This window comes from Lepidothrix coronata, unplaced genomic scaffold, assembly GCF_001604755.1.
Source record: "Lepidothrix coronata isolate B3197 unplaced genomic scaffold, Lepidothrix_coronata-1.0 Scaffold20, whole genome shotgun sequence".
NCBI lineage: Eukaryota > Metazoa > Chordata > Aves > Passeriformes > Pipridae > Lepidothrix > Lepidothrix coronata.
In genome coordinates this window covers 3479212-3503686 of record NW_016690200.1, presented here as the reverse complement: position 1 = coordinate 3503686, position 24475 = coordinate 3479212, and the positions used below count along the sequence as shown (strand labels likewise).

The following is a 24475-nucleotide window of genomic DNA, read 5'->3' as shown; positions in this document are numbered from 1 at the left end:
AATGAAAAATACTGGTTAATTATGCAGATAACTGATTTCTACACCAGAAATCTGTAAAATACATCCAAAATTCACTTGCAGATCACTATGGAAATGCTTTCTATGTATCATTCTCTACTTAGGACAGTGTTTTCCAAACAGGGGCATCTTCACAACAGCTTTCTTATGTCCAACAGCTTCAGGTCTTTATTTTTCAGCCCTGCATCCTCAACTTACTCTGTAGATCTGTACAACACACATCATCTCTCTTAATCAGGAGCTCTGAAAGGCAGTAAAACATTTTAAAAGTCGCTATTTACAGTATCCTCATTCACACTGAATTAACTCCCAATGAAATGATGATGGCAGTTCACACTTCAGAACCATTGCTTCAGGCTCTCTGAAAATTCAGGTCATATTTTGAAAGTCATTTTACAGTTATCAGGTTATTTTTCTTTCCCTTTTTACACAGCAGTAAGGCCATGTGGCTTGCAAGGCTCTAACTGCATACCTATGTAGCTTCTTTAATCATTTGCATGTCATCAAAAGTTTCAGAATGTACAATTTCTATACAGAAACCATAAAAAAAGATGGTTTTGCACCGTAATAAAAATGCCCTTGGCATGTATTCTACAGTGACACTTTGACTGGATAGCTAGACCATCAATGTTTTTAAGGGTAGGCAAGAAACTGGAAAACAAATCAGAATCTGTCTTCTGCCACCTTCTCTGCCAGCCCTCTCATCTCCTCTCTGTTGCCCTGAGCTACTCGAGGTGTTTGATCATGGAGGACGTTGCTACTTGCCAAGCAAGCAAATCCACACTCAGACTTTTTCCTCAGGTCTTCCCATAAAGAGCGGTGAACAGAAACAAAAATTCAAGTAGATGTTTATTTGCAAGGAAAGAAGAGAGACCAAAATGCTAAGCCTAATTATTTGCCTCAAAATGTTTAGCTTTCTTAAGTGCAATAAAGAAAAAAGGAACCTTTTCCATTTTTCAAGGCAGTTTATGAACAAACTAGTGAGCACACCCCAGTGAGACAGTGAGGGAGCATCACCACAGTTCAAGAGGAATAAACGTGCAAGGAAACTACGACGTGAATTCTGCAGCTCCATGCAGACTCTGAATTTACAGAGTTAAATGCCTTCACTCAGAAAGCCAAAGTCCCACAGTAAAAGTGTCTTGGACTTGAGCTAAAAGGTATCACCCTGAGAAATGTTCAAATTTATTCAAACCTAAAATGCATCCTCAAAAGCTTTTTCAATCTTTTGGAACTTAAGATGCTACATCACTTTAGGGAACCAAGCCCAGGTGCTTTAGACAATTCTTCTATTGAAAATCTCAAATTTTACTTTACACAAAGGCAAGAGATGAAAGAGAAGGTCACACAGGCAGACTACAGAAAGTCTGGATTTTAATTACATTCTTGGATAAACAACGGCATAAGGAGAGAAGACTTGTGATTCCTCATTGCTGAGTTGTTTGTTAGTAACAGTTAGTGGCACATTCTGGATTCTTTGTGCACTTTTCCAATTAATTTAAATCCTGCAGGGGCTAGTAAGCCATTTCCAAACCACAGACCTACAACGTTATTCCCCCTTGTTTAGTCAGCAATACAGCTCATGTCATGTCTATGTTTAAATAACTTTCTTACTGTCATAAATACTTTGCTTTGACAATCACATTGTATTGGGTCTGGCTGAGATGGAGTTAATTTTCCCCACAGCAGCCCTTATTTCTCCTTCCCTCAATCCTGCTGGGAAGGGGAGTAGCTTGGTGGGCACCTGGATGCAGCCAAGGTCAGCCCACCACACACACAGACATAAATAAAGCAAAAGCTTTTAACTTTTTGTGCATAGACCTGGCAGAAGCAGCATAGGGCAAATTGGAAACTTGAGATTTTCACACATAAAGGTCAAACTACACAAATGAGAACAAAACTTGCTGAATCTCTGTTTAGCTTTCAAATGTTTGAGAGGTTTCTTACTTCTGTGTAGTTTCAGAATTGTGTAAGACATAGCAGTGAGAATCCGCTCTCCTTCAAGTATGTAGATATCCCATATCCTGAGGCTTAATGTAAAGGGAGTCTGCAATGACAGAACCAGGTGATGCTGTGAAAACAGTCTGCCCCAAGTCACAATTGAAAACAGCAACAGAAAGGAAAACATACTCACACGATCAAGAAAACACTGGAAAAACCACTTGGTTGTGTAAAGGCTGGTGGGCATATCCTGGGAGTCCTGCAAAGAATGCAGAAGTTTAAAAACACTTACAAAATTCCAAGTAGTGCCTTGCACTGTCCATGAAACAACATTTTCCCCTTGAGGCCAATGTGCCCAATATTCACCATAAATAATTAATTTAACCATATGAGACATTGTTACTTCAATCCAACAAATTTCTTTTATAGTTTTCCTTCATCAACTTTACCACCTGAAGAACACGCACACAGAGATGCAGAGGTATTAACACAACCTTTATCTTGTTCCTGGGACAGAGGTAGCAGAGAATAAAATCCTCTATCAAGAAAATAAGCCCATATTCTGGAGCAACCCAAGTTCAGGCACTGGGTCCATCCAGTCTTTTATTTCTCTGTAGCAAGGCTGCCAATTCACACCAAAGGCTGAAAAGATTTTGTGACAAAAATACAGTAACTACCAGAAACCAGCACAAAACTATCAAATTATTCAAACACAGGGCCTCAAAACAGGACTTAGACTCATAAGGGATTTTATTCCTTAATTAAAGGGCCTAATTTCCCCCAGAGCACAGATAATCCAGGTGGTGTGCCACCCATTCAAAGATGGCTAAAGCTTCTCTGCAGTTCCATGGAGTTCTTCAAAGTTCTTAGCACAGTTAGAGGAAAAGATGAAAAGTTAAGAAATCCTGAATTTTAACTGTGGGTAATATCATATTCCCTCTGGTTTATCTGCAGGCTTTATTTTTGTCTTTCAGCAAGTTAACATGGGCTCATTTTAGTGACACATTCTCAGTAAGAGATGAGAAAAACCATCCTTCATATAACTGCAATAATGAGATTTTCATGTTGACAGTCTTGAAAAAAAGCAAACAGAACCAAAACAACCTTAGTTTTCTAACCTGTAAGAATGGCCATCAGCCTACTGAAATCTAAGATATAATGGTCCATGGCTTTCTCTGATAAAAAAACCAAATTGCTATTAAATTCAATGCCCCCAAAATTGATTCATACAAAAATAGAACTAAGTTCTGAATTGAAACTTAAAAGAAAAAATGTAATAAATAGGGAGAGTGAATGTTTTCTGCATCCCTCTAAACAAATGGGCAAGAATTCCCTCAGAAGAGAGCTATGGAAGCATTTTAATTTAATTAGCTTTTTCAGTTACTAAAAGCAGTTTCTGCATTTGTCTGAAACTTTCTTTTTTCAAGTGACCCAAGGCAGAGGGGGGAGAAAAAGCTCTTGATTATTAGCTGCAGTAATAACAGGTGTATAAACAATAATATAAAATTTTATAATGTGCCAGCCTCACGTTCTATCATCTCAATCATGTATTATGATTTTGGAATTTTTAGAAGGTATAACGGCCTTTTACCATTTACTGTCTTCTTGGGATTATTCTATATTTTCTTTCTGAAATGTGACAACCTCGAAAATGAGAATAACACCATATTTCTAAGCAAAATCATCATCTTGCATGTACTGTAAAAATTAAACCTACAATTTTAATTTCAGAGTCAAATGAGTTACAGAACCGGTTTTGAATTTTTTTTTAATGTGAAAAGATAATCTTGCATGACTAATTCTGACTTGACCTTTTAACAGAAGAGTGGGGTTTTTTTAATCAGATCTGCCTAACTGCCTGTTATGAGCAGTTCTTACAGCACACTGTTAAAAAAAAAAATTAAAAAAGACATTAAATTCTATTTTGTAATACAACAAGCACACATGAGATGCAATTCACCATTGCCAAGGTGCTAGTTTGCTCCCAAATTGTCTTTTTTTTCTTTTTCTAGGGAGGGAAACACACTAAGCAGAAAATAATACAGTCCTGAGAAGGCAGTGCTTGTAAGCAGCCATCACTCTCAGATGATGTTGCTGCAAGTGAGCATCTCTTACATTACCTTTTAAGACCTGCAGATGGATTCTGGCAGTACCAATATAATGTACAAGGAAATTCTTGATGACTACTGGAAGGGCATTCCTCTCCCATTAGAAAAATTATATATTTCTTAGAATAAATACAGCCAAAACCCAGCATATTATTTCCTACTTAAGAGCATTAGAAGAGAAAAAACTCTAAATTTAGGTTCATGAGTATGTGTAAATTTTAAAAGGACCATTAACTCCTCTTATAAAGGTTATTTTTTAAGCAGAGATTAAAACTGGCTGGTCATAAAGTCACCTCTGTGAACCACAAAGCTCTACATATAAAAAACCCTTGATAAAATGTTTTACCATCAGCAGTTTGCACAAGGCCAAGCAGAACAACCACATATTGCCCTTAACTCAGAGTCCAAAGTGAGACAGGCACCCAGTTTACTTACTCTCATGATCCAATTTCATCACAACTCTGCTGAGGGGCACCACAACTTTGTCTCTAAGGAAAACAACAGCACTTCTGCCTCTTACAGCTTTGCATTTCTTTTCTGAGGTTTGAGTATTCTCAACCTAGTGGGGTCACCTGAACTGAAACAAGGTAGAAAGCTGTAAACCAGCATTGTTTGTATTGCAATATAAATACTCACCAAGTGCTGCTTAAGCTTGGACAAAAATTTCTTCAGTATTTTGTCATGATGTTCTTGAAACCTCAACAGTTTTGGAAAACCTTCAATAAAAAAACCTAAGAAAAGAAATTGACCATTTAAAAGGTGTATTTGGTACAAAAATCACATTACAGAGGCATTGAGGCTCCAAGAATATTACCCTTCTATAAGACCATTGGATCTAAACAGATATTCATAACAATATTATGATGTCTATGTACAGATGTGCACATACTTCTGCCTAAATAACTACAGTTACACATCAATACATTCCCCCTCAGTGACTATTATTAGATTAGAATGACAAATGACAGCAGATCCATCAGTCATACATTAGTCTACCCAATATAAGATCATGTGGAAAACACATTTATAATTATTCTAAAAAAAACCCAAACCCAAACCCAAACAAACAAACAAAAAAACCAAACCAAAACAAAAACCCAAACCAAAAACCAAACCAAACCCCACAAAAAAAAGAACCACAACCCACACCAATTAAAAATTTTAAAAGCAAAAAGAAATTGGAAGTGTTGCCCAGAAAATTCATGATAGAAGGGCAAACAGCACAGGCAGTTACTAGGACTGTCTGCACTGAAGAAGAGACCATAAAAAAAAGACAAGAGGGATATTCTACCAAGACAAATATCATGATTATATACTATAAGTAAAGACTGTGAGCTCACACAACCGAGACAGAGGGCATATAAAAATTTTTAGTAGTTTTAGAGATCATATGCTGGAAAAGGAGAGTACTAAGATCCCCTTTCCATTGAGTTATCAGTGGAGTTAAAAACTGGGCTCAGAGCAAACACATAATACTAGGCAAAAAAATGTAAAAGAAAAGCTAGCACAGCTACACAGCAGGAAAAGAAACCATCCACAAAAGATCCTTCAAAAAGCTGAAGGTGTGTCCAGATCAGAAAAACAGAGATGATCAAACCCTCACAGTATAAAAATGTGAAAAAGCAAGCCTGCCCCACCAAAAAAACAACTCACAAAAGACATTAAAAATACTAATGGACCGATTTTCAAACACTTGGAAACAGAAAGTCTGACAGAGCTTGTAGGTCTGTGAACATTTTTAGAAGTGCTCAGAGAAGATGAAGTCAATACTAAAAGCAAATTAAATTTTTGCATGGAAGACATGGGGGAGAGGTTCCTGCTAAACCCTGAACAGTTCAAAAAGAACTCACAGATGAACTACCCGAAACGTGGATTCTACGAAACCTCTTGCCACGAGTCTGAGAAGGGCTGAAATGACATCAGCTTTTCTTAAACTGGTTTTCAGTCCAGTATCTGTGCAATACTCACATCACTATTCCAAGAAAAGACTGATAGAAATCATAATAAGATAAGTTGGGGCAATTGGTTGCCCAGATGGATGTAATGCAGAGAATAATCAACATGGTTTTTACAAAGAGAGGTCACGTCTCTTAAATCCACCGGGCTCCCATGAAGAAATCAGTGAGCATGCAGGCACAGAGAGCAGTGGCTACTGCCTATTAACTTTGCAAAGGTACTTGGTAGGTTCTATCACTAAAGTAGCTTGTTCTCTCCAGCCCACCTCCAAAAGCAGCCAATCCAATGGGTTAAAAGACAGCAAAACAAAAAAGACAAAAAGGCTTCGCCCACAAAGTTGTGCAGGAGTCTGTGCTGGGACCTGATGACACGTGCCATGTGTCCACACTGTGAACAATCAGTCAAGTCCTGGCCACCCTGAGGGAGTATTGGGAAGTCTGGAAAAGGCAAGAAGCCACAGAAGTCAAGGTATACAACCACTTCTGTGCCAAGAGCAGTGACAAACCAAGTGCCAGCAGGGAGCTGGTCAAACATTCACCGTCTTCTCTATGACAAATCCAGAGGAGAAACCGCCACGTGGCAGAGCCAAAACACAAATGGAAGAACAATCCATATTACAGGCAAAACAAATTTTCATCTCAAGAAGTTCCTTCAGAACATTTTCCAGGAGGTGGAGGTGTTGACCTTTGGTTGCCTTTTTTTTTCAGACACTTCACTGAGCATCTGTTGCTGGTCACTGTCACAGACAGAACACCAGGTTAAATAGAGCTAGTACAGCAATTCCACATTCTTGGGTGAAAAGGTCTACCAAAAGAAAACCCCAAGACCTTTTAAGCAGTCTGGAAACTGGAAGAACACATGTCACTTCAGAAAAAAGAGAACAAAGGAATCACTAAAGAAGTCCCAAACCAAAAAGCAAACTCTTTCTAGTTACCGGTTACAGAATTCAGTGCATGGCCACTAAGACCCAAAATTTACTATCTCAGGTTCACACAGGTTTAGTATTTCATAGATACAAATGACAGAATTTGCATTTGTACCATACTTGAATGCTGGGCTGCATATTAGGAAATTCTACTAACATAGGCAAGGCATTTGGTATTTTCTTACTGTAAACAGTGACTCCCTCAAAGCTAATTCACCATCTGCAACAACATTCAAAGGTGCTTTTTCCATGGAAGGTTGCTCTTATAAATTTATATACACCAACTCATTATCTTGAATTTTTAAGACTACAGAAAGATCAATGGAAAGAGCTTCCAAAAAAAGTAGATAATTTTCAGGGTCAGATATCTGTATTTTATCATTTAGAGACTTCACATCATCCATACAATATAAAACATCACAGAGGCCAAATTCATCTCTTGATTTCAAGTGGGGCTATGCTAGAAATAAGTCTAGCTAATGGGCTGCACCCAGAAAGTATTCTACGTTTCCAGATCACAGGTAGAAGTGAAAAACAAGAACTTTTCACCACCCTACTCTTGTCAATATGATTCTAATTGAATTACTCAGCCCCCTACCATAATTTTCACTGGGGGGTGCCCATTTCAGAGAACCATTTCATGGTCAGTAGCATCAAGTGTAACTATAAAAGTTTTTCTTCATGGATATTGGCAATTTAGAATTGAAACTATTTTGGCTTTAAAGAGTTGGCAAACAGTGCTCTAAGCCACTTTCCCCTAAGAATGCAGAAAAAGGGCAAAGTTATATGATATCAGTCAAGTCAGTTTTAAAGTTTCCCTTCCAGAATCTACAGTGATATTTACAGATGCACAGTGATAAAAGCTCATTTAAAACATAAACATTCAAAGAATCATAGGAAATCTGGGTTGCACAGGACTTCTGGAGATTACCTGGTCCAACCTGCTGAAAGCAGAACCTTATGGTTGGTAACATTTGAGTTATAATCAAGGTTTTGTCAGCATAACTATAAATGCAACCTTCCCTAACAGATGTTGCCAGGACAGTTTCAATGGGTATAAACCTGTGGCACGATGGTTCATGTGTCCTGTGGAGGAGGAACTCATCAAGCCCTGGGCTACTCAAAGCTCTCTCCTTCCCTCTCCCATCACTTGACAGGTGTGTGACAGGAGAGAGGGAGGTCTGCAACACGTCATTCCCGTGTTCACCCTCTTGTTCATCCTGCATGTGATTTGGTATATAAGGAGCTGCTTCTGATTTACTTCCCAAAACACCCAGAATTTCCTACGAGCTTTGAAGAGCTCAAAATCCTACGTAGTTGCAGTTGCACAGGTTTTGGTTATTGTTAAATCTATAGATTTTTTTAAGATGCTCTTAGTCTGTATTACTACTTGTAAAGCTTCAAGAAAGTCTTTGACACTTGATGATTTCAAGATTTCACTTAAGACACTGATCCTCACATCAGATCACACTTTTTTCCCCCCCAAAAGTGATAGTTTTGCAGAAGTATAAGCAGCAAAATAACAAACTAGCCCTTTGTCTTGGGGGTGGAGAACACCCAGGAACACTGAAAAGCTGAGGAAGGTATCACAGTACGAGAAAGTCCTGAGCAGGGAAAAGGAGCTGGAGGTTGTTGGAAATCTGCTAAAAAGCCCAAGTTCTAAACAACATTTACTTTTTCAGGCTTCCAAGAACTACAGCTATTCTGAATCACCACATCAGTAACATCACAAAGATGCTGGAATTCCTGGACTTGTCCCATACCAATAGCCCTGGAACACGCATAGATCACACTAAATCTGGCAAGGAAAGAGAGAACTACTGATAACCTAAGAGTAACAGTAGCACAAGAGCAGGAATTTCTGTGTGAAGAAGAGATAAAACTGATAAAACCCGAAGTTCATGCCTAGACACAAGTCCATTTTTTACTGTCGACTCCTATCCTGCCAAGTGATAGCACAGCTGCAATATTATTTAACACATTCTGTATTAGGTTTCCACTACTATTTTATAACCACATAGATGTCTGCATAACAAGCCTTCACCTGGTTACATTCCCTGAGAGACTAAGAGAAGAGGAAACCATCTGATTTTCATTAGAATTATTTGAAAGATATCACATATAAAAACAATTACTTACCCTCATGGGTGAGAGTTCCAGTAACATCCAATACCCCTCCCAAGTATAAAGCTCCCATTTTGTCTTACTTTTACCAATCAGACAGAGCAGCTTAGTTCAATTTCTGAATAATTTACAGCTTGAAAGGACAGGTTGAAACCTAAATATACTGAATGACATGGAGCCATACCGTGCATAGCGTGCTTTGGGCCAGAGAGGAGCTTCACCAAGGCCCAGAAGGCATCTTCTTCATTCATGTACATGAGGAGTAAAGCTGTGATCTGGCTCATCCCCTGACAGTATCCAACTTCCTGAGAATCAGACAGTGAAAATATTAAACTGCTGGGAACAAAAGCCTTGTAACCATGAGCTCTTATCTTTTCCCTTAGTTAGTGGAGATGCCTGTCCTGATGGCACAGGTTCCCTAATTATAACAGCACCAAACACACTTTATATTTAAACATTCAAAATATTGATAGAGAGAAGGAATGATGCACAACCCTCCAGCTGAAAAGTAACCTGGAAGTATTGATTGTTCATTAGAACTCACTACTGATGCACAAAATCCTTGTCAGTACTAATATCTTCAAGTAACTGTGTCATCTTACTCTCTGAATAGACATGTTATCATTTAGTTGTAATTTGGTTTTTTTGAGGGGGAGGAGAGGATCTGGTTTTGTTTAGGTTTACAGTCAGAGCACTACTGATAAGCACAGGATCTGTCAAGAGTGACCTGTAGCTATAAACCTGCTGAAGTTTAGCAGCCCAATAACCAGCAACTGTAACAAACCCAAAGAAAAATTTTATTGTTCCAAAACTGAACTCAAGTATTTCCTCTACTATTAGTTTTGACTTTTATGGCAGGAACCAACTGTCACCATCATTCAGCTGCTCAGATAACCCCACCAATAAAGTATTTGTAAGGATAATGACTTAATTGTTGAATAAGTTTTTTTCGAGTTTACAAGCTCTTAGCAGAACTTTTGCTCTACAGATAAAAGCAAAGCATAAGAACTGCTGCATATTAAGAGGAAAAATGCAACAACATAAGTGCAAAATAAAGACTTCACTGCAGTACTTTCATCATTACACTTTGATGGTTGATTTTAAACAATATTTTTCATGCAACTTGAAAATACTAGTCCAATGTTTTATAGGAAGTATATAAAGCCCAGACAGAAAGGTTACATTTCTTGGAACTTTGCAAACAAATCAAACAAACTGGTATTTAATTTGAGTAACTGCTTAATTTCACTTTCCTCTTCTGAACTTTCTGTATTTTCACACTGAATGCTAGGGAGTTGCTGACGGATATAAAATGGAAGATGTATGGAAATGCTCAAAATGGGCCCAAGGAATGAGGGGATATTACATCAAAAGCCCAGTTAAATGTGGACACAACAGCATTTCGGTTTCTATTTTTAGCATACAGCCAAAAGACATAAGTTCTGAACCCTTATGATACAGTCTAGAAACCCCACTCTAATAAATCCCCATCCAGGACTGCAGCCAAGACCAAGGGCTTACATAAAGAAGATGCAACCTTTAAAGACATTTTCCATTTTCTAGAACCTTTCAGGTTTTGAAATATGCCTGTTAACTCCAACATGCATCTTTTTCCAGTATTTTCCTCCCTATCATTCAAATGAATGGGAGGCAGACAATATAACAGGGGGGAAATATCAGTGCATAATACTCCAGCACAGCACAAATTCATTACTCTTATTGGACACAATACTTCAGCCAAACTGTGTGCACAGTGCAGTCTGTCCAATCAGATACTCATAATCAAGGTGCTTTATTTTAACTTCAGCTCAAAACATGTCAACAAGCAAATAATCCATTTCTGTACACTTCCAAAGGCCTCTGAAATGTTTGTTTTTGGTTTTTTTTTTTTTTTAGGGAGAAAGAAGATAGAGATGCAAGTTATTATCTTACATTCAGAGAAATCAGGTTTGTGTGAAGGGACACAACTTACCGTATTATACATGGAATATGCAGCTAAAACATGGAACAAAGATTGTTGCCTGGAGAAATAAGAGCAGAAAAGGAAAATACTATAACACTGTCTTTTGTAAAAACAGAAAAACCTAGAAGTAGTGAACTGTATTTCGGAAATGTGTTTCCCCAATTCAACTTGTCCAGCACTAAAGAACAGGATAAACCACACTTCACAATGATAAGCACTTCTGATTTCAAGCTAACTTTGTAATTAGCACCTTTATGATGCTTTACATGTTCAAAGGTTTCAAAAAATACCTACAGAATTTTGAGAAGGCAACGGTGTCAGATCATCATTTTTACAGACAGGTAAAGTGAAACACAGGATGAGTTACATTTCAAACACTGATTTATTCTGGATGCCAAAATTTAAACCCTCCAGACCTGTTTCTGTGCTTGCAGAACACTAACAGCTGTTACTGATTCCAAACTGATACGTAGCAGTGGAGATGTGAAATGCACAAAGCAGCCACAAAGGTGTCTTAATCTTGGCACCCAAATTAAAGTCTGCTCTGGTGGCTGCTACTGTCAAACTGGAGAAAAGCAATATTAACTCTGACTTGGCATCCTCTGCTCAGTCCTCTGAGTGTGCTGATCTCCGAGTACTTCAGGGTTAGACTCGAAAAAAACTTTGTAAAAGTCTTTTGCTTTCTGTAAAACTGTCTAACTTGTGAAGGTAACAAGACAGAAACCAAGAAACCAACCAACAGAACCCTGCTTTTCTCTGGGCCACCAAAGTAATGGTGGAGGGCTCTTATAATGAATTTTTAAACTGACACGCACTTTTTGTGGTTTGTTCAGGAGAATTTGGACACCTGAATGCCTACTTTCATCTGCAAGTAAAACTGCTAAAATATAACTGCTGAGTTTTGCTTATTGTCCTTTTCCTGTCCAGTGAAATTTCTTCCCTGACACTAATCAATGTATGGAAACAGATTTTAGCAGGCTAAAAAAAAAGAAGGTATAAAGGTGCTTATTTTATACTGGGAAGAGGATGTACACCTGGAAAAACTTACCAAAACCTTTACATTATGGCATTTTTGTTGGCTAAACTTGAATTCTGAAGAGGGCAATCCTTCAGGAACCAAAGAAAAGTTTAACCTGAAGTCCTAGATATTAAGCTCGAGTTTTATTTTACAAGGACAAATGAACAGGTCCCAAATGCACACAGGAACCTCTTGTATCCTCAGCTGACCATTTGAAACCGAACATAAGAGCTCAATCTCGTTCACAGTAACATACATAAAATAATGGCAATTTTAGTACTATTTACACTAGATGAGACCACTAAAGACCTGTAAAAGAACGAACCTTCAAAGATATACAGTCTACTTAAAAGTCAAACAAGCTATTGACATACCCAGGGGACTTTATTTCACTGCTATGTGAAATGATTTCTGAATTTTTCATCGAGGCATCGCTGGAAATGTATAATATATGTACAGTAATTCCAAGATCTATTCCAAGTGTGAAATTGCTTCAGGCAGCCAAAGGCTTTCCTGTGGACTCTGAGGGCATGCTTACAGCACAGCCACAGGGACTGGAGCTGGCTCTGCTTGTGTTAACCCCAAACTGATGGAGCAACGAGCTCCTGCTGACATGGAAAAGCGTGTCTGGGAATGCAGTGAGGCCCAGAGAGCACAGGCAGTGTGGGATGGCACCGTGTCAGTCCCGCAGAGCGAGGCACAGCAGCCCTGCACACACGGCCCTGTACAGAACAGCCCAGCCTGAGAATCTCTGCTCTGGGCTCCTTCCTTACAGCCATCACAGAAACTCCCCCGATTTAGAGTTTTTCCACAAAAATACCTAGAATAATAACATAAGAAAATGTTTCATTTATTATCACATTACAGTGCACAGCTCTGAGTGCTGCTTTGGAAAATAGCAGACTACCATAGAATCTGCCTTGGCAAGAAAAGGAGATTAAAAACTGAACCTAATACAGGGACAGAAGGGAGAAGATACTCTCTTCATCTCTGCAGGGTGCTGATGCTGCAAGCCAGCAACAATGCTGATATTTGCATCACCACAATATTTTTCACTATTAAGCATTTTTAAAGATGACAGCTGCCTAATATTCCTCATCCAATGGCAGTAAAAAGAAACAAACCAAACCAACACGTTGAAGAAATCCAAAAGCATTATGGTCTACATTTGTAAATAATTAAATGGTCACATACAAAAATACTGCCTCATTTGGTTCTGAGTTAGATAGAAGAAGAGGAATACAAAGTCCAAAGGAAGGCTAAAATCTCTGGGAAGATAAATGTTATTAGAGATGCAAGAAATTATTTTTGCAAAGAAATAGTTAAATGAAACAACTGTGTAACAAATCTTAATTCATTTATTAGCTTGGAATTCCCATGCATTTGTATTTATAATACCTGAGACACTTTTTTTAATACAAAATAAGATGAGAACAGCTTAGAAATGGTTTTCTTTGGAACGCCACTGCCCACCTCGTGGGAAGGGAAAGCTAGTTAGCTGTGTGTTAGTGACAGTAACTATTTCCATCACTGCACACAAGTAACCCTGCTTTGAAAGTCTGGAGCACACATTTACCAGGGAGAGGAGGCTCAGGGCAGATCAGAAGCCATTTTTAAGACAAGCCCAACAAACCCTTTCCATGTACTCACTTCACCCCGTATCTGTCCCGAAACATGATGTGATCCCTGTACGTCCGGTTCACATCCAGGTCAATCTGCCTGATAAAAGACGAAGACCCTCGTGCTTGCCACTTCAATTTCTGGGAAAACAGCAAAGAACAGAGATTAAGTCTAAAATTGTGAGCTCTAAAATAGCAGAAACCCGTCTGACTGTACGCCCATACTGAAGCATTGGCTAACGTGATTTATAACAATACAGAATAGCAACTCACAAGATCACAATTTTAACTTCCAAAATATGCAGACACATACACAAATTCTATAGAGTCAGACACAGTCACAGTCACACAGCAGAGATGTAAAAAGACCATTCTCATAACACACTTCTTTTTGACACATCATTCACTACCCATATTTAAGGCTGTTTCAGCATTTCCAATTTCTTATTGCCATTTCTCAGGCAGGCACAGCACTGGAGAAAGACAGAAAATTAATTTTACTACTCAGGAACAAGAACCTGAGATCCAAGTGCTCCAGACTGGACTTTTAGCAAATGATTTAGTGTGGTTTTCATACTTTTCCTGCCTTTTTCTCTAAGCAGAAGTCGTAGCTACAGAGCTGCCAGTTATTATCTAAGTATAGATAATGGACATTTCTCTAGTAATTTCCTGTCTTTCTGTTCTAATCTAATTTAGCTGTAGAATATGTCTACTTTAGCACTTGCTTTAGTGTTTTATAATTAAATCCATTTTTGTAATTGAATACTTAGGAAGCCTGCACAGGTTAGATTGACGCCTTATTTTCTGCACTTAGGATAATTTTCTCTTGACATTCATTCATTTATTCTCACTTCTGTTCCTAAAAGTTGAGTTTAGAAGACCCTGAATTCAATGGGAAAATGGAGAGCAGCAAAATGAGCTTATCACAAATAAACAACCCAGGGTAATGATGGAAGAAACTCCTTCTACTTCTATATCTGAACTACAAACATTTCTTTGTTTTGCATTGAGCATTAGATGGCATTAATCATTTCTGAAGATGAATTCACCTATTTTTAAATACTTCTAGTTTTATTCAGCATTCTTCCCCACAACTACATTATTTAGCATTAACTCTGTTTTATCCCTTTTGGATCTGCCACTAGTCTTACTTAGGAAGTTAAAAAACCCCATAACAGTCAGAAAGAGCAACCTGTCAGACTAAAGAGCAGTAAATAATTTAAGAGGAAGATCACAGACACCAAAATTTAGATAACATCAATGTCAACATCCATCTTTCATGACCGTATAAGATTTCTCATCTACTCAGATCCTAAGCACAGTTCCAAAAAAGTGCTATTACAAAATGTCAAAATCAAACCAGCAATGCATTTCCTTGAAACTCTGGACATTATTCCTTTAAAAGGCAGTGAACATTCAGATTGCTGTGGGGAGAAAAACGAAACACTCTAGAATACTAAACTGCCTTTCTGTTAGGCAAGTTCTCCTATAATCCTTTAGCAGAGAGGAAAAGTCAGACTTTTAAAGGACTCAATTCCCCTTCTGCCCAACTTATGAGCCTGCACATGAACCTTCCTCTCCACTCTGGGGTCTGAGGTCCAGCTCTGATGGCCAACAGCTTATTCACACCCACAGAGAAACTAAGAGGTAGCAGGGAAAAATTTAGAGGAACATAACCACAGTAATTTAGAGTTTCCTTTAACTGCTACTCAGGGTAGGGAGGAGGGCTGGGCAGTAACAGCTGTTTTCCTTATATTCCAAGTAGGAGATGCACTTAAGTGATGGATTTATGCCTGTGGAATTTTGTGGGGTTAACACCCTCGTCACCAGTTGCACCTCTGGGAATACAACCAAGTAACCAGGCAGTGCTTTGGAAAGCTAAGCTTCACCTGGACATGAGATGGCACAAAGACAGCCAGCTTGTTCTGGCTTTTCCAAGATTAAGGCACCATCCCTTCCAGAATATTCAAACTTCTTTTACTGATATTCAGCTAACAAGTCACTTCCTTAATAGACATTTTCAAAGAGCTGTAGTTTCCAAGGGTTCTGCCTTCTTACCTTGACAGGGGATTTTTCTTACTTTATTTCGCTTTGATTTTAAAAGGCCTTTTGCAAGTATTTGAGAATGGGAAAAGAAATGGAAAGAAGACTAAATTAATTCCATGAATTTCAGAACCAAAAAATAGGCTGGAAAAGCGCTTTTCAACACATAGCTTTCTCCCTAGCTAAAATAAGCAGTAGAGTGCAACGTAATTTTCAATTTATTTTTTAATGCTGCATAACAACGAAGCTTAATAAAGGCTGTAGTTTCAGTATCTGATATTTTTTAATTAATATTAAGTAGAAATTCTACAAACTCACACTGTACAGGTCTTTCATTTCTTCTTTCATTTTAGGGACATCAAGTAGTAAAGACCAGACTTGTCCTCTGAACTGCAGTGGGATCCCTTTATAAATTCTCCTATGAAACTGTAAAAAAGAAAAAGAAAATACGAATGCAGCAGAATCTACAATGCTCTGAACAAAAGGAACAGTGAGGTACAACATGCTAAAGAGAAAACTGCAATGACATCAACTGTCCCAGCAAAAGGCTGAGCTGCTGGGGGACAGAGTTCAAGTGTCTTTTAGGGACTGAGGGTGTCTGGTGATTCCATCTGGGACCTCCTGACAGAATCCAGAAGCACAGGGACAAAATGGGGACACAGCCAAACCTGGGCAGGTGATGTTTACAAACCTTCTGCATGCAGGAAGGTCTGTCAAAATTGTATCACCTTTGCTGAGCAAATTTTCCAATTTAGACCCAAAAAACTCCCGAATTTTTAGCAATTTTTAGCAATTTTTATTTCCGGATAAGCCACAAATAACTCACTATAATTAAAATCTATAAACAGAAATGGTGACAAGCAAGCAGCAATATCACAGAGTTTTAAAGATTACCAGTAAAAAAACAAAAGCAGAATTGATTTTTGAATGCTTGCAGGACTGCAGCAGTGTGCTGAAATGTATGTATGCAACGAAACAGTGAGATCACAAAAAAACCCAGAATTTGCCATTTCTAAAGCTAGCAAATCTCAGATGATATTTCTAAACCAACAGTCAGTTTTCTAAATGCACATTAAAGGATTTGCACAAAAACAACATAAAAACCACCAAAAAAATGTTATCTTTCTGGAGACATGTCTAAGAAAAGGAAAATAAAAAAAGAGAACTCTGACAAAGAAAATGAACCTTTCTGAAGTTATGTTTTTATCATCATTGTAATGTTACACAGGGAGACAATTAGATTTAAAAGAGAATAAAACACACACAACTGCTCTCCAAAAACTTCATTCTTTGCATTTACCCTACAATGAAAGTTAGACCTTAAAAATTGCAATTGAAAAAGTTATCACTTCCTTCAAACATTTTTATAGAAGTTATGTTTGCAACATAAGAAATATTTTAAAAGAAATGTCCTCCTCAAAGACAGGATCGTTTTTCTTTTCACGTATTTCACATCTCCAGTTTTGGAAAATTAATGAACCCCTCGTTGCAGTAAATTTGCAAACCTCCTGCTGCTTGGGATATATCAGATCTTTAAAGGTGTCTTTAATGCCAGCAAGGATTTGTGCCTGGATTTCAAAATCCAGAAGTCTTGCACAAGTAAGGTCATGACTTTTTTCCCTTGTTCCTTTTCAAATGAAACTTTTAAACTCATATAAGAGACAACAGCAATCCTGGAGGCTGTCCACAAAAAAAAATGCTGTGCTTTATAAAGAAAACTTTGCTGCTTTAATGCTAAGGATGCTAAAGCAGCAACACTTGTAGTGTGAGCCCAGCTATGTCAGTACAGTTTCTTCTGTAAGGATAAAGAACATACAGAGCTACAAAGCAGCTCCTCTGTAGATGGATACCCAGAGCTCAGGTCACACTGAGAATTCAGTGTGTGTCAGCCCAGACACAGGGGTAACTGCCTGTGGGAGAAAATTCAGTCTTGTGAAAGCCAAACGAGAAAAAAAGCAGTGATCTTGTCCCCAGTGACAGGTAGTTTTATTCCTCAGCCCCATGGTACAGCAACAGAGCACCTTCACAACAAACATTTTTGTCAGTTAACTATAATTTTGTAACTTGTTTTCAAATGTCTTCAAGAACAAAAGTTTATTAGTGAAGAAAACTGGCTGAAGAATAAATTCTCAGGATTACTGTTGTTGTAAATTAATGTTTGGGAGAAGATCAGGTGGATATGAAAGGCCAGAAATAAGCCCTTGTAACAACAGCTTCTTATTCAAATAGAATCAAAATAATTCAAACCATCCAAGGTGTGGGGTTGTTCCAGGGTTTTTTTGGGGGAGATAAACCTGAAGGAGAAGAACCACCAGTTTCAGAGGTGTCTATGGTATTTACAGTTTTCCCATCTTCTGTGGTGCCTGGATTGAAACAGCCAAACACTACAAGAGCACTTGCAGCAGTAGGTAAAAACTGAGACAACTGTGGGGGTGCTTTTTACAGAAAAGTTTGAAAAGTGAGTTTGCAAATATAACTTTAAAAAGAGTGGAAAGGACAGAGAGTCCAGCAGCCTACTACAGATATGCCAAAAAAACCCCAGGAGGAAAGCAAACATTTTCAGTAGGTGAATTCTGAATTATTGCACTACCTGACAGAATAAACCCAAATAACAGTCACAGCTTCCTACAAACCATTTTAGATCTGTCTTCAGCTGACTCTGCTATTCCAACTACTCTTTTATTGAGGCAGAGAAAAAGCTCTCAGTCATCCCAAGTCATTACCAGATCCTGCCTAGAGACTCAGAGAACACAAGACCAAAGACTTTCACTGTCTATCTGATATAGGAGAGAGAAAAGTCACTCAAGAACAGAACCTTTCATGGCATAGGCTCCACTGCACAGACAATAACATGGAAACAACTGGGAAACATTTCATATACAACAAAAACCTGAGTGGCTGATACACCAGAGGGTTGTGCTGCCACCCAGAGTGACCTCAGCAAGCTGGAGAAAGGGGTTGACAGGAACCTCTTGGAGTTCAACAAGGAGAGGTGCAAAGTCCTGCACCTGAGAAGGAACAACCCCAGGCACCAGAACGTGCTGGGGGTCACCCAGCTGGGAAGCAGAAAAGGACCTGTGGGTCTTGGTGGACACCAAGTTGAGCAGGAGCCAGCACAGTGCCCTGGAAGCAAAGATGACTAAGGGTATCCTGGGCAGTGTCAGACAAAAGAATTCCCAGCAGGTCAAGGGAGTTGATCCTTTCCCTCTACTCAGCAACCTGATCTAGTGGAAGGTGTTCCTGTGCATGGCAGGGGAGTTGGAATGGGATGATCTTTAAGGTCCCTTCCCACCCAAACCATTCTGTGATTCTGTGATTGCCAGTAGGTCCCCTCTACTCAGCAGTGGTGGGGCCACACCTGGAGCACTGTGTCCAGTTCGGGGCTCACCAGTACAGGGCAGACATGGACATATTGCAAAGGGCTACAGAGATGAAGGGACTTGATCACCTCTGCTGTGAGGAAAGGCTGAGAGAGCTGGGGCTGTTCAGCCTGGAACAGGAGGCTCAGGGGATCCCATCAGTGTGTGTAAATACCTAAGGGAAGGTGCAAAGAGGACAGGACCAGGCTCTGTTCAGGGGTGCCCAGTGACAGGTCCAGAGACAATGGGCACAAACAAACACAGGAGATTCCCTTTGAACATCAGGAAACACTTTATCACTGTGAGGGTGACCAAGTGCTGGCACAGGTCACCCAGGGAGGTTGTGGAGTCTCCTTCCTTGGAGACACTCAAAAGCCATCAGGACATGGTCCTGGGCAGCTGCTGTGGGGGACCTGCTTGAGCAGGGGGCTGGACCAGGTACCTCCAGAGGTCCCTTCCAGCCTCAACCTTTCCGTGCCCCTTTCTGATGCTGCAGTGCTGTGCAAATGACACTGCTGTGCTACATCCTGGGGAGTGAGAGGGGGGAACCCACACACACTTCACAGCAGAATTCACTTCTTATAACCATTCAGTCACCAAAATATAAATGAGTAAACTGATTATTAGCTAACAATCTCTTTACCATAAGCACCATACTAGTGCCCTCTGCTGGCTTTTATTTCCTTACGTAATACAAGGTTGAAAACTGTTGAGAAATACTGATTGGCTCTATATACTTGCAGAACCCTAATCTACTCTTCTGCTCTCTCTGAATTAATAATTAAAATAGAAAGTAGAAAATTCAGAAACTTTTTTCTTTTCTTTTGCTTCTGGGAAGATGAAATAACGAGTCAATCTTCAACAAATTCTTTAAAATTAGGCCTTCTTAAGATACCAGCTCAAAACAAAACACAAGTATATAAACCTGGAGTTCAGATAAAAATGTACACCTATAAAAGCATGCATCATTCCAAGAATGGGGATATGGGATGTTTCCATCAGCATAGGGCATAGAAAAAAGAAAGTAATCCTTGATACATGTAGCTGTATAAACATGGGATACAAAAAAATACAGGTTGGAGTTCTGTATCACATCTAAGATGATATTCAGCCAAGTACAATTGTCGTAAACTCTTGCTATTATTACTAATATTGTTGATCCTGAAGTGGATATGACAAATGGAGACTAGATGAGGTCCTACCATTTGGGAATTCAAAAGGAGTTTCTTCTAATGCAAAAAGAAATCACACTTGTAGACTTACAGAATATACAGAATTAACTAAAATCCTTACAAATCAAAAGGAAATAAACCCTCTCAAATTTGAAATACTCCAAACTAGCTATCATCTCAAATAATGAAGTCCATAACTTCCAACATTCAATGTTGCCTCCATGAAGAAAACCTGGAAAACATAGAACCTCCCCTTCCTTTCCCTGCCCTAATCTCTCCAGCTTATGAACCCAATGAGGCCACTGTCACACAGCACCAGCCTGAAGAGTGGAAGTGTCATCACTGCTCCTGAAAGATGTAAAACTGGTTTTCTAAAAAATCAAACTTTCTCAGCTGTGTCAGGAAGAGCTGCACAAGCAGCTCAAAAAGAATCCGTGATGACAAGCATAGGAATTAAAATCTGAAGTCTCACAAGAAAGTATATTTATAATGAAAAGAAAATATATTTATAAAGCCTGCTGCCTTTAGAGGTTCTTCAACTTCAGTGGGTTGCATAAAAGGAAGAAAGACTGCAAATACAGCAGTTGCTCCACCTCATTCAAAAAATCCCAGGAATACGAAGAGGGTTCTTCATTAAGGTTCTGTGTTCAGACTCCAAACGAAGTGGAGACTTGATTATTACACTCTGTGTGAATGCCAGAACAGCTGGAAATGGCAGCTACCCTGATTGTTTCTCTTCTTCCTTTCCCTCTCAATTTAGGCAACTTCAATCACAGACAGATGAAGGCAGACAGGGAAAGACAGGGAAAGACAGAAATACTTTGGTGGAAATACTCAAATGGGAATACAGCATATAACAGTTTTATTTAATCTTTCCTGAAAGTTATGATCATACTAAGCCAGGAAGGATTTACTATCTGTGGGTGGTTGATTGTACCCTGGACTACTGAGCAGTAGAATACAAATAGGAAATAAAAGCACAAGCTAGAGAAAACCACACTGAAACACAAACTTTGCTGCTCTGTGACACTTCCTGCATAAGAAGTGACTGATGGGGAGATGAAAGCTTTGTTTTGACAAATATCAATCACACAAAGACACAAGGGCAGTTACACACTTCAGACACTGGTGTCTGTAAGAATCATGATGACTTCACTGGAAAAGATGCCTAAATAATCACACAGGAATCAAGGAGTTTTATACACAAAGAGGAAGTGAGGCAAACGCACCAGGAGGCCTCTGTGAGTGACTAAGGAGTGCATGGACCACCTCAAACAGAACAAGGAAACCTGTGGGGTGTGGGGGAAGCAAGGACAGGCAGCCTGGGAGCAATACAGAGAGACTGGACAAGGACATAAGGTCAGCAAGGCAAGCTCCTATAGGTATGTCCATGATCAAACAGTGTGAGGTTCCCAGAGCCCTCATCTCTTTCTTGAGATATTCTTCTTCCAGAAAGGTCAGGGAAAGATGTAAATAGAACCACCTCACGTGCACACATTAACATGTGTTAATGTTTTCTCATTAATTTTTCTTGTGAAGTTACAGGAGAAAAAAATAAGGCAGCAGCCTATAGGCAGCTCTGCAAGAGTATTAAATGAAAACTACATTTTGCAATTAAGCCTATGACAGTTTGGGATAATGTAACCAAATATATGGGTTCATTTGCAGTATGTGTACACTATGAATAGACTCCTCCAAGGCAAAACTCTCTCAGCTGTACATTATGAAGGCTCATTGCAAACAGGTTGTCTGAAGTCCTGCTGTATCCCTGGGACCTCCCTTGTTCTCTTTTTAAGGTCACAAGCATCTCTCAAATATGCCATTTTCCAAAACCAAGTCATCACTACAATTACATTCTATAATCCTACAACATTATTACTGTTGTTGCTCCTGCAATGTTCCCTTCAGTGCTATTTCTAAAGAGCACTGATTTCAGGAGCAGCCTGACTGCACAGAAACCATGGCAGTGTCAGGTGAAGTGACTCCAACACACAGGCTGTTCATTTTCTTTAGCAGTTTGTTCCTCTAACATTAACCACTTTATCCAGTCAAGTGAAGACAGAAGAGCCAGGAACTGTTCTTGTGACTGTTGCTTCTGTGCTGCAAGAATGTGAGCGAGGAAAACTGGTGCACTCTTCCAACACACCTCCAGATAAAAACTGTCTTTAATTGTGAGTTTTGCACAACCCTGAGAACGTGGCCAGGCTTTTCATAAAGAGCAGTGACAAATAATGTCTGCCTTTGATTCTTTGTTCTCTATGTTCTGGTTCACTTACCACACAAGATGTGAGAAAGAATAAGGAAAACACCCTTGTTTTTTAAGTCTCATGTGCTCCACTAGAGTTCAACAATGAGTGAGAATTTTTCCTAGCCTCAAGCAAAGTTCATCCCTTTATGAACATATTGAATTATTCCTGCCACTATTTATAGTTCAGCCTATAATTTGTTACATGAACTGAAGCTCTTTCTGCTCAGCTGATCTGCTGCACCTTCTGCATGCCTGGTGAGGAGAGGATTATTCACCTAAGTCAGTGTATCATGGACCCACATCACCCACGGCTGAAGAGCACAACCACTGCTGGACTTGTCACTGTGTTACCTGAAAGGTCATATTTAACATTCTCTTAGCAAACAAAGTAGCTGTTACACAGATTTCATTTTTTTATCATCCCTTTGGATTTGGATACATATTTGATCTTCAAATCACCCTATTGCCACAGTAAAGAAACAAAGTCCCAGGTGTTATGACCTGTAGCTTCTCCTTCCAGAAAAGATGACAGGACAGAAAGCAGGACCGTAAGAAAAACTTCAGCAACAAATAATTATTTTTCATGGATTCACGTCATATTTTAATAAAATGGACTTTTAAAATGGCTTCTTAGCTATACCCTGAAAAACATCAACCACTGGCTGTGGTTTTTAACAAAAGCAAAGTGCAAACACAGCTACTGGTATCCAAAACACAGGCAGTGAGCAGACAGGATGAGGGGACATGCCAAGAGAATTTCTCCCTCGTAGTATCTCAGCTCCCTGCCCAGCAGGCTAACAAGGATTCTGGGCTCAATCTCTCCCTTTAAAGCTTTCAACTTTGCACAGATTATTTGCTAAAGGCCAGTAAGGGAGTAAAGCAACACTGCAGGCCAGTCATCTGCAGGAACCTGGGGTGGGCAACTGGTGTCCTCAAGTCCTCAGCAAAACACAGCTGGATCAGCAGCATCAGAATATACACCCAGTCCCCAACAGAAAATCCAGATTTTAAGCCCTACTGAGAAGCAGAGGAAATCTGAACTTGGGAACTCCATATTCTGTGCATTAGCCACCAAACAGCCACAAGACCAGCTATGAAAACCTCCCCAGAACACAGTGCTGGGAATGCAGCCTCTCCAGCAAGTTTTTCCCAGCTGAAAGTTTTCTGTAATTTTAAGATGATCATGACTACAACTGCAGCAAATAAACTATGCACATGAAAGTCCCTGCCCAGCTTTTAAAGCAAGTCAAAGTACTTGGTGTTTAATGGCCCACCTGACCCAACCCACTCTCTCCACAGACTGTTTTGCAGACATGAACAAAGGGAACACAATTCCTTGCATTTGACCACCACTTTTGTTGGGTCATTATTATTACCATTGGGCTATTATGTATTTTGCTTTTTGGAAGAATAAAAAGCCTTTTTCTTTCACTGTGGGGTTTGGGTTTTTCAGGTATCAAACACAGACAATCTAATTTCAGGGTACACAACCATTCAGAAGTGACAGCCAGTGACAAAGGCATGCAGAACTTTACCTTTTCACTATTCTTGTATTTTTCCCAGCTTTTCAGCATCTTGAGCCATTTTGTCGTTCTTTCAATTTCAAGGTGCTTTTGCTGAAAAGGAATCAGAAATGTTCAGTATTTTCAAAATGAATACATTTTAAATTATTCATGTTTTTCTAAAAACCTTGAGAAAAAGTTTAACAGAGCATCATCAACTTTTTATCCAGTCATCTAAGAACAGCAAAGAGTAACACCAGTTCACTTAAAACAACCAACTGAAAATAAGCAGAAACCCTTATTTTCAGCACTATGGAAGAACTGTATTTTGTAAGAAGTTAAGTACAAATTTATAAAGTTTCTTCTCTACACATTTTTGACAGGTAAAAAAGCCTTCCATTTGTTTTTATACTCAGTAGGTTTTCAGGCAAATAATTTCTGCTGAAGCCATTTAAAAATCAGTTGCCTCTGAAATGATC

At 39.1% G+C, this 24475-nt stretch overlaps 1 protein-coding gene across 10 annotated transcripts in view; it reads right to left on the bottom strand.

Moving 5' to 3' along the window:
* Window positions 1–24475, bottom strand: part of USP6NL (USP6 N-terminal like) — a 117991-nt gene that overhangs the window by 15444 nt on the left and 78072 nt on the right. For 8 of the 10 annotated variants that reach the window (XM_017807844.1, XM_017807841.1, XM_017807845.1 and 5 more), the window contains 9 exons: window positions 24030–24110; window positions 16034–16141; window positions 13704–13813; window positions 11045–11093; window positions 9257–9377; window positions 4704–4798; window positions 2153–2218; window positions 1966–2065; window positions 217–261 (listed from right to left, as the gene is read on the bottom strand). In XM_017807844.1, coding sequence (XP_017663333.1) covers window positions 217–261; window positions 1966–2065; window positions 2153–2218; window positions 4704–4798; window positions 9257–9377; window positions 11045–11093; window positions 13704–13813; window positions 16034–16141; window positions 24030–24110 — 775 coding nt within the window. The remainder of the gene's footprint in view (window positions 1–216; window positions 262–1965; window positions 2066–2152; window positions 2219–4703; window positions 4799–9256; window positions 9378–11044; window positions 11094–13703; window positions 13814–16033; window positions 16142–24029; window positions 24111–24475) is intronic. The other 2 variants (XM_017807839.1, XM_017807840.1) reach the window with 1 other exon arrangement.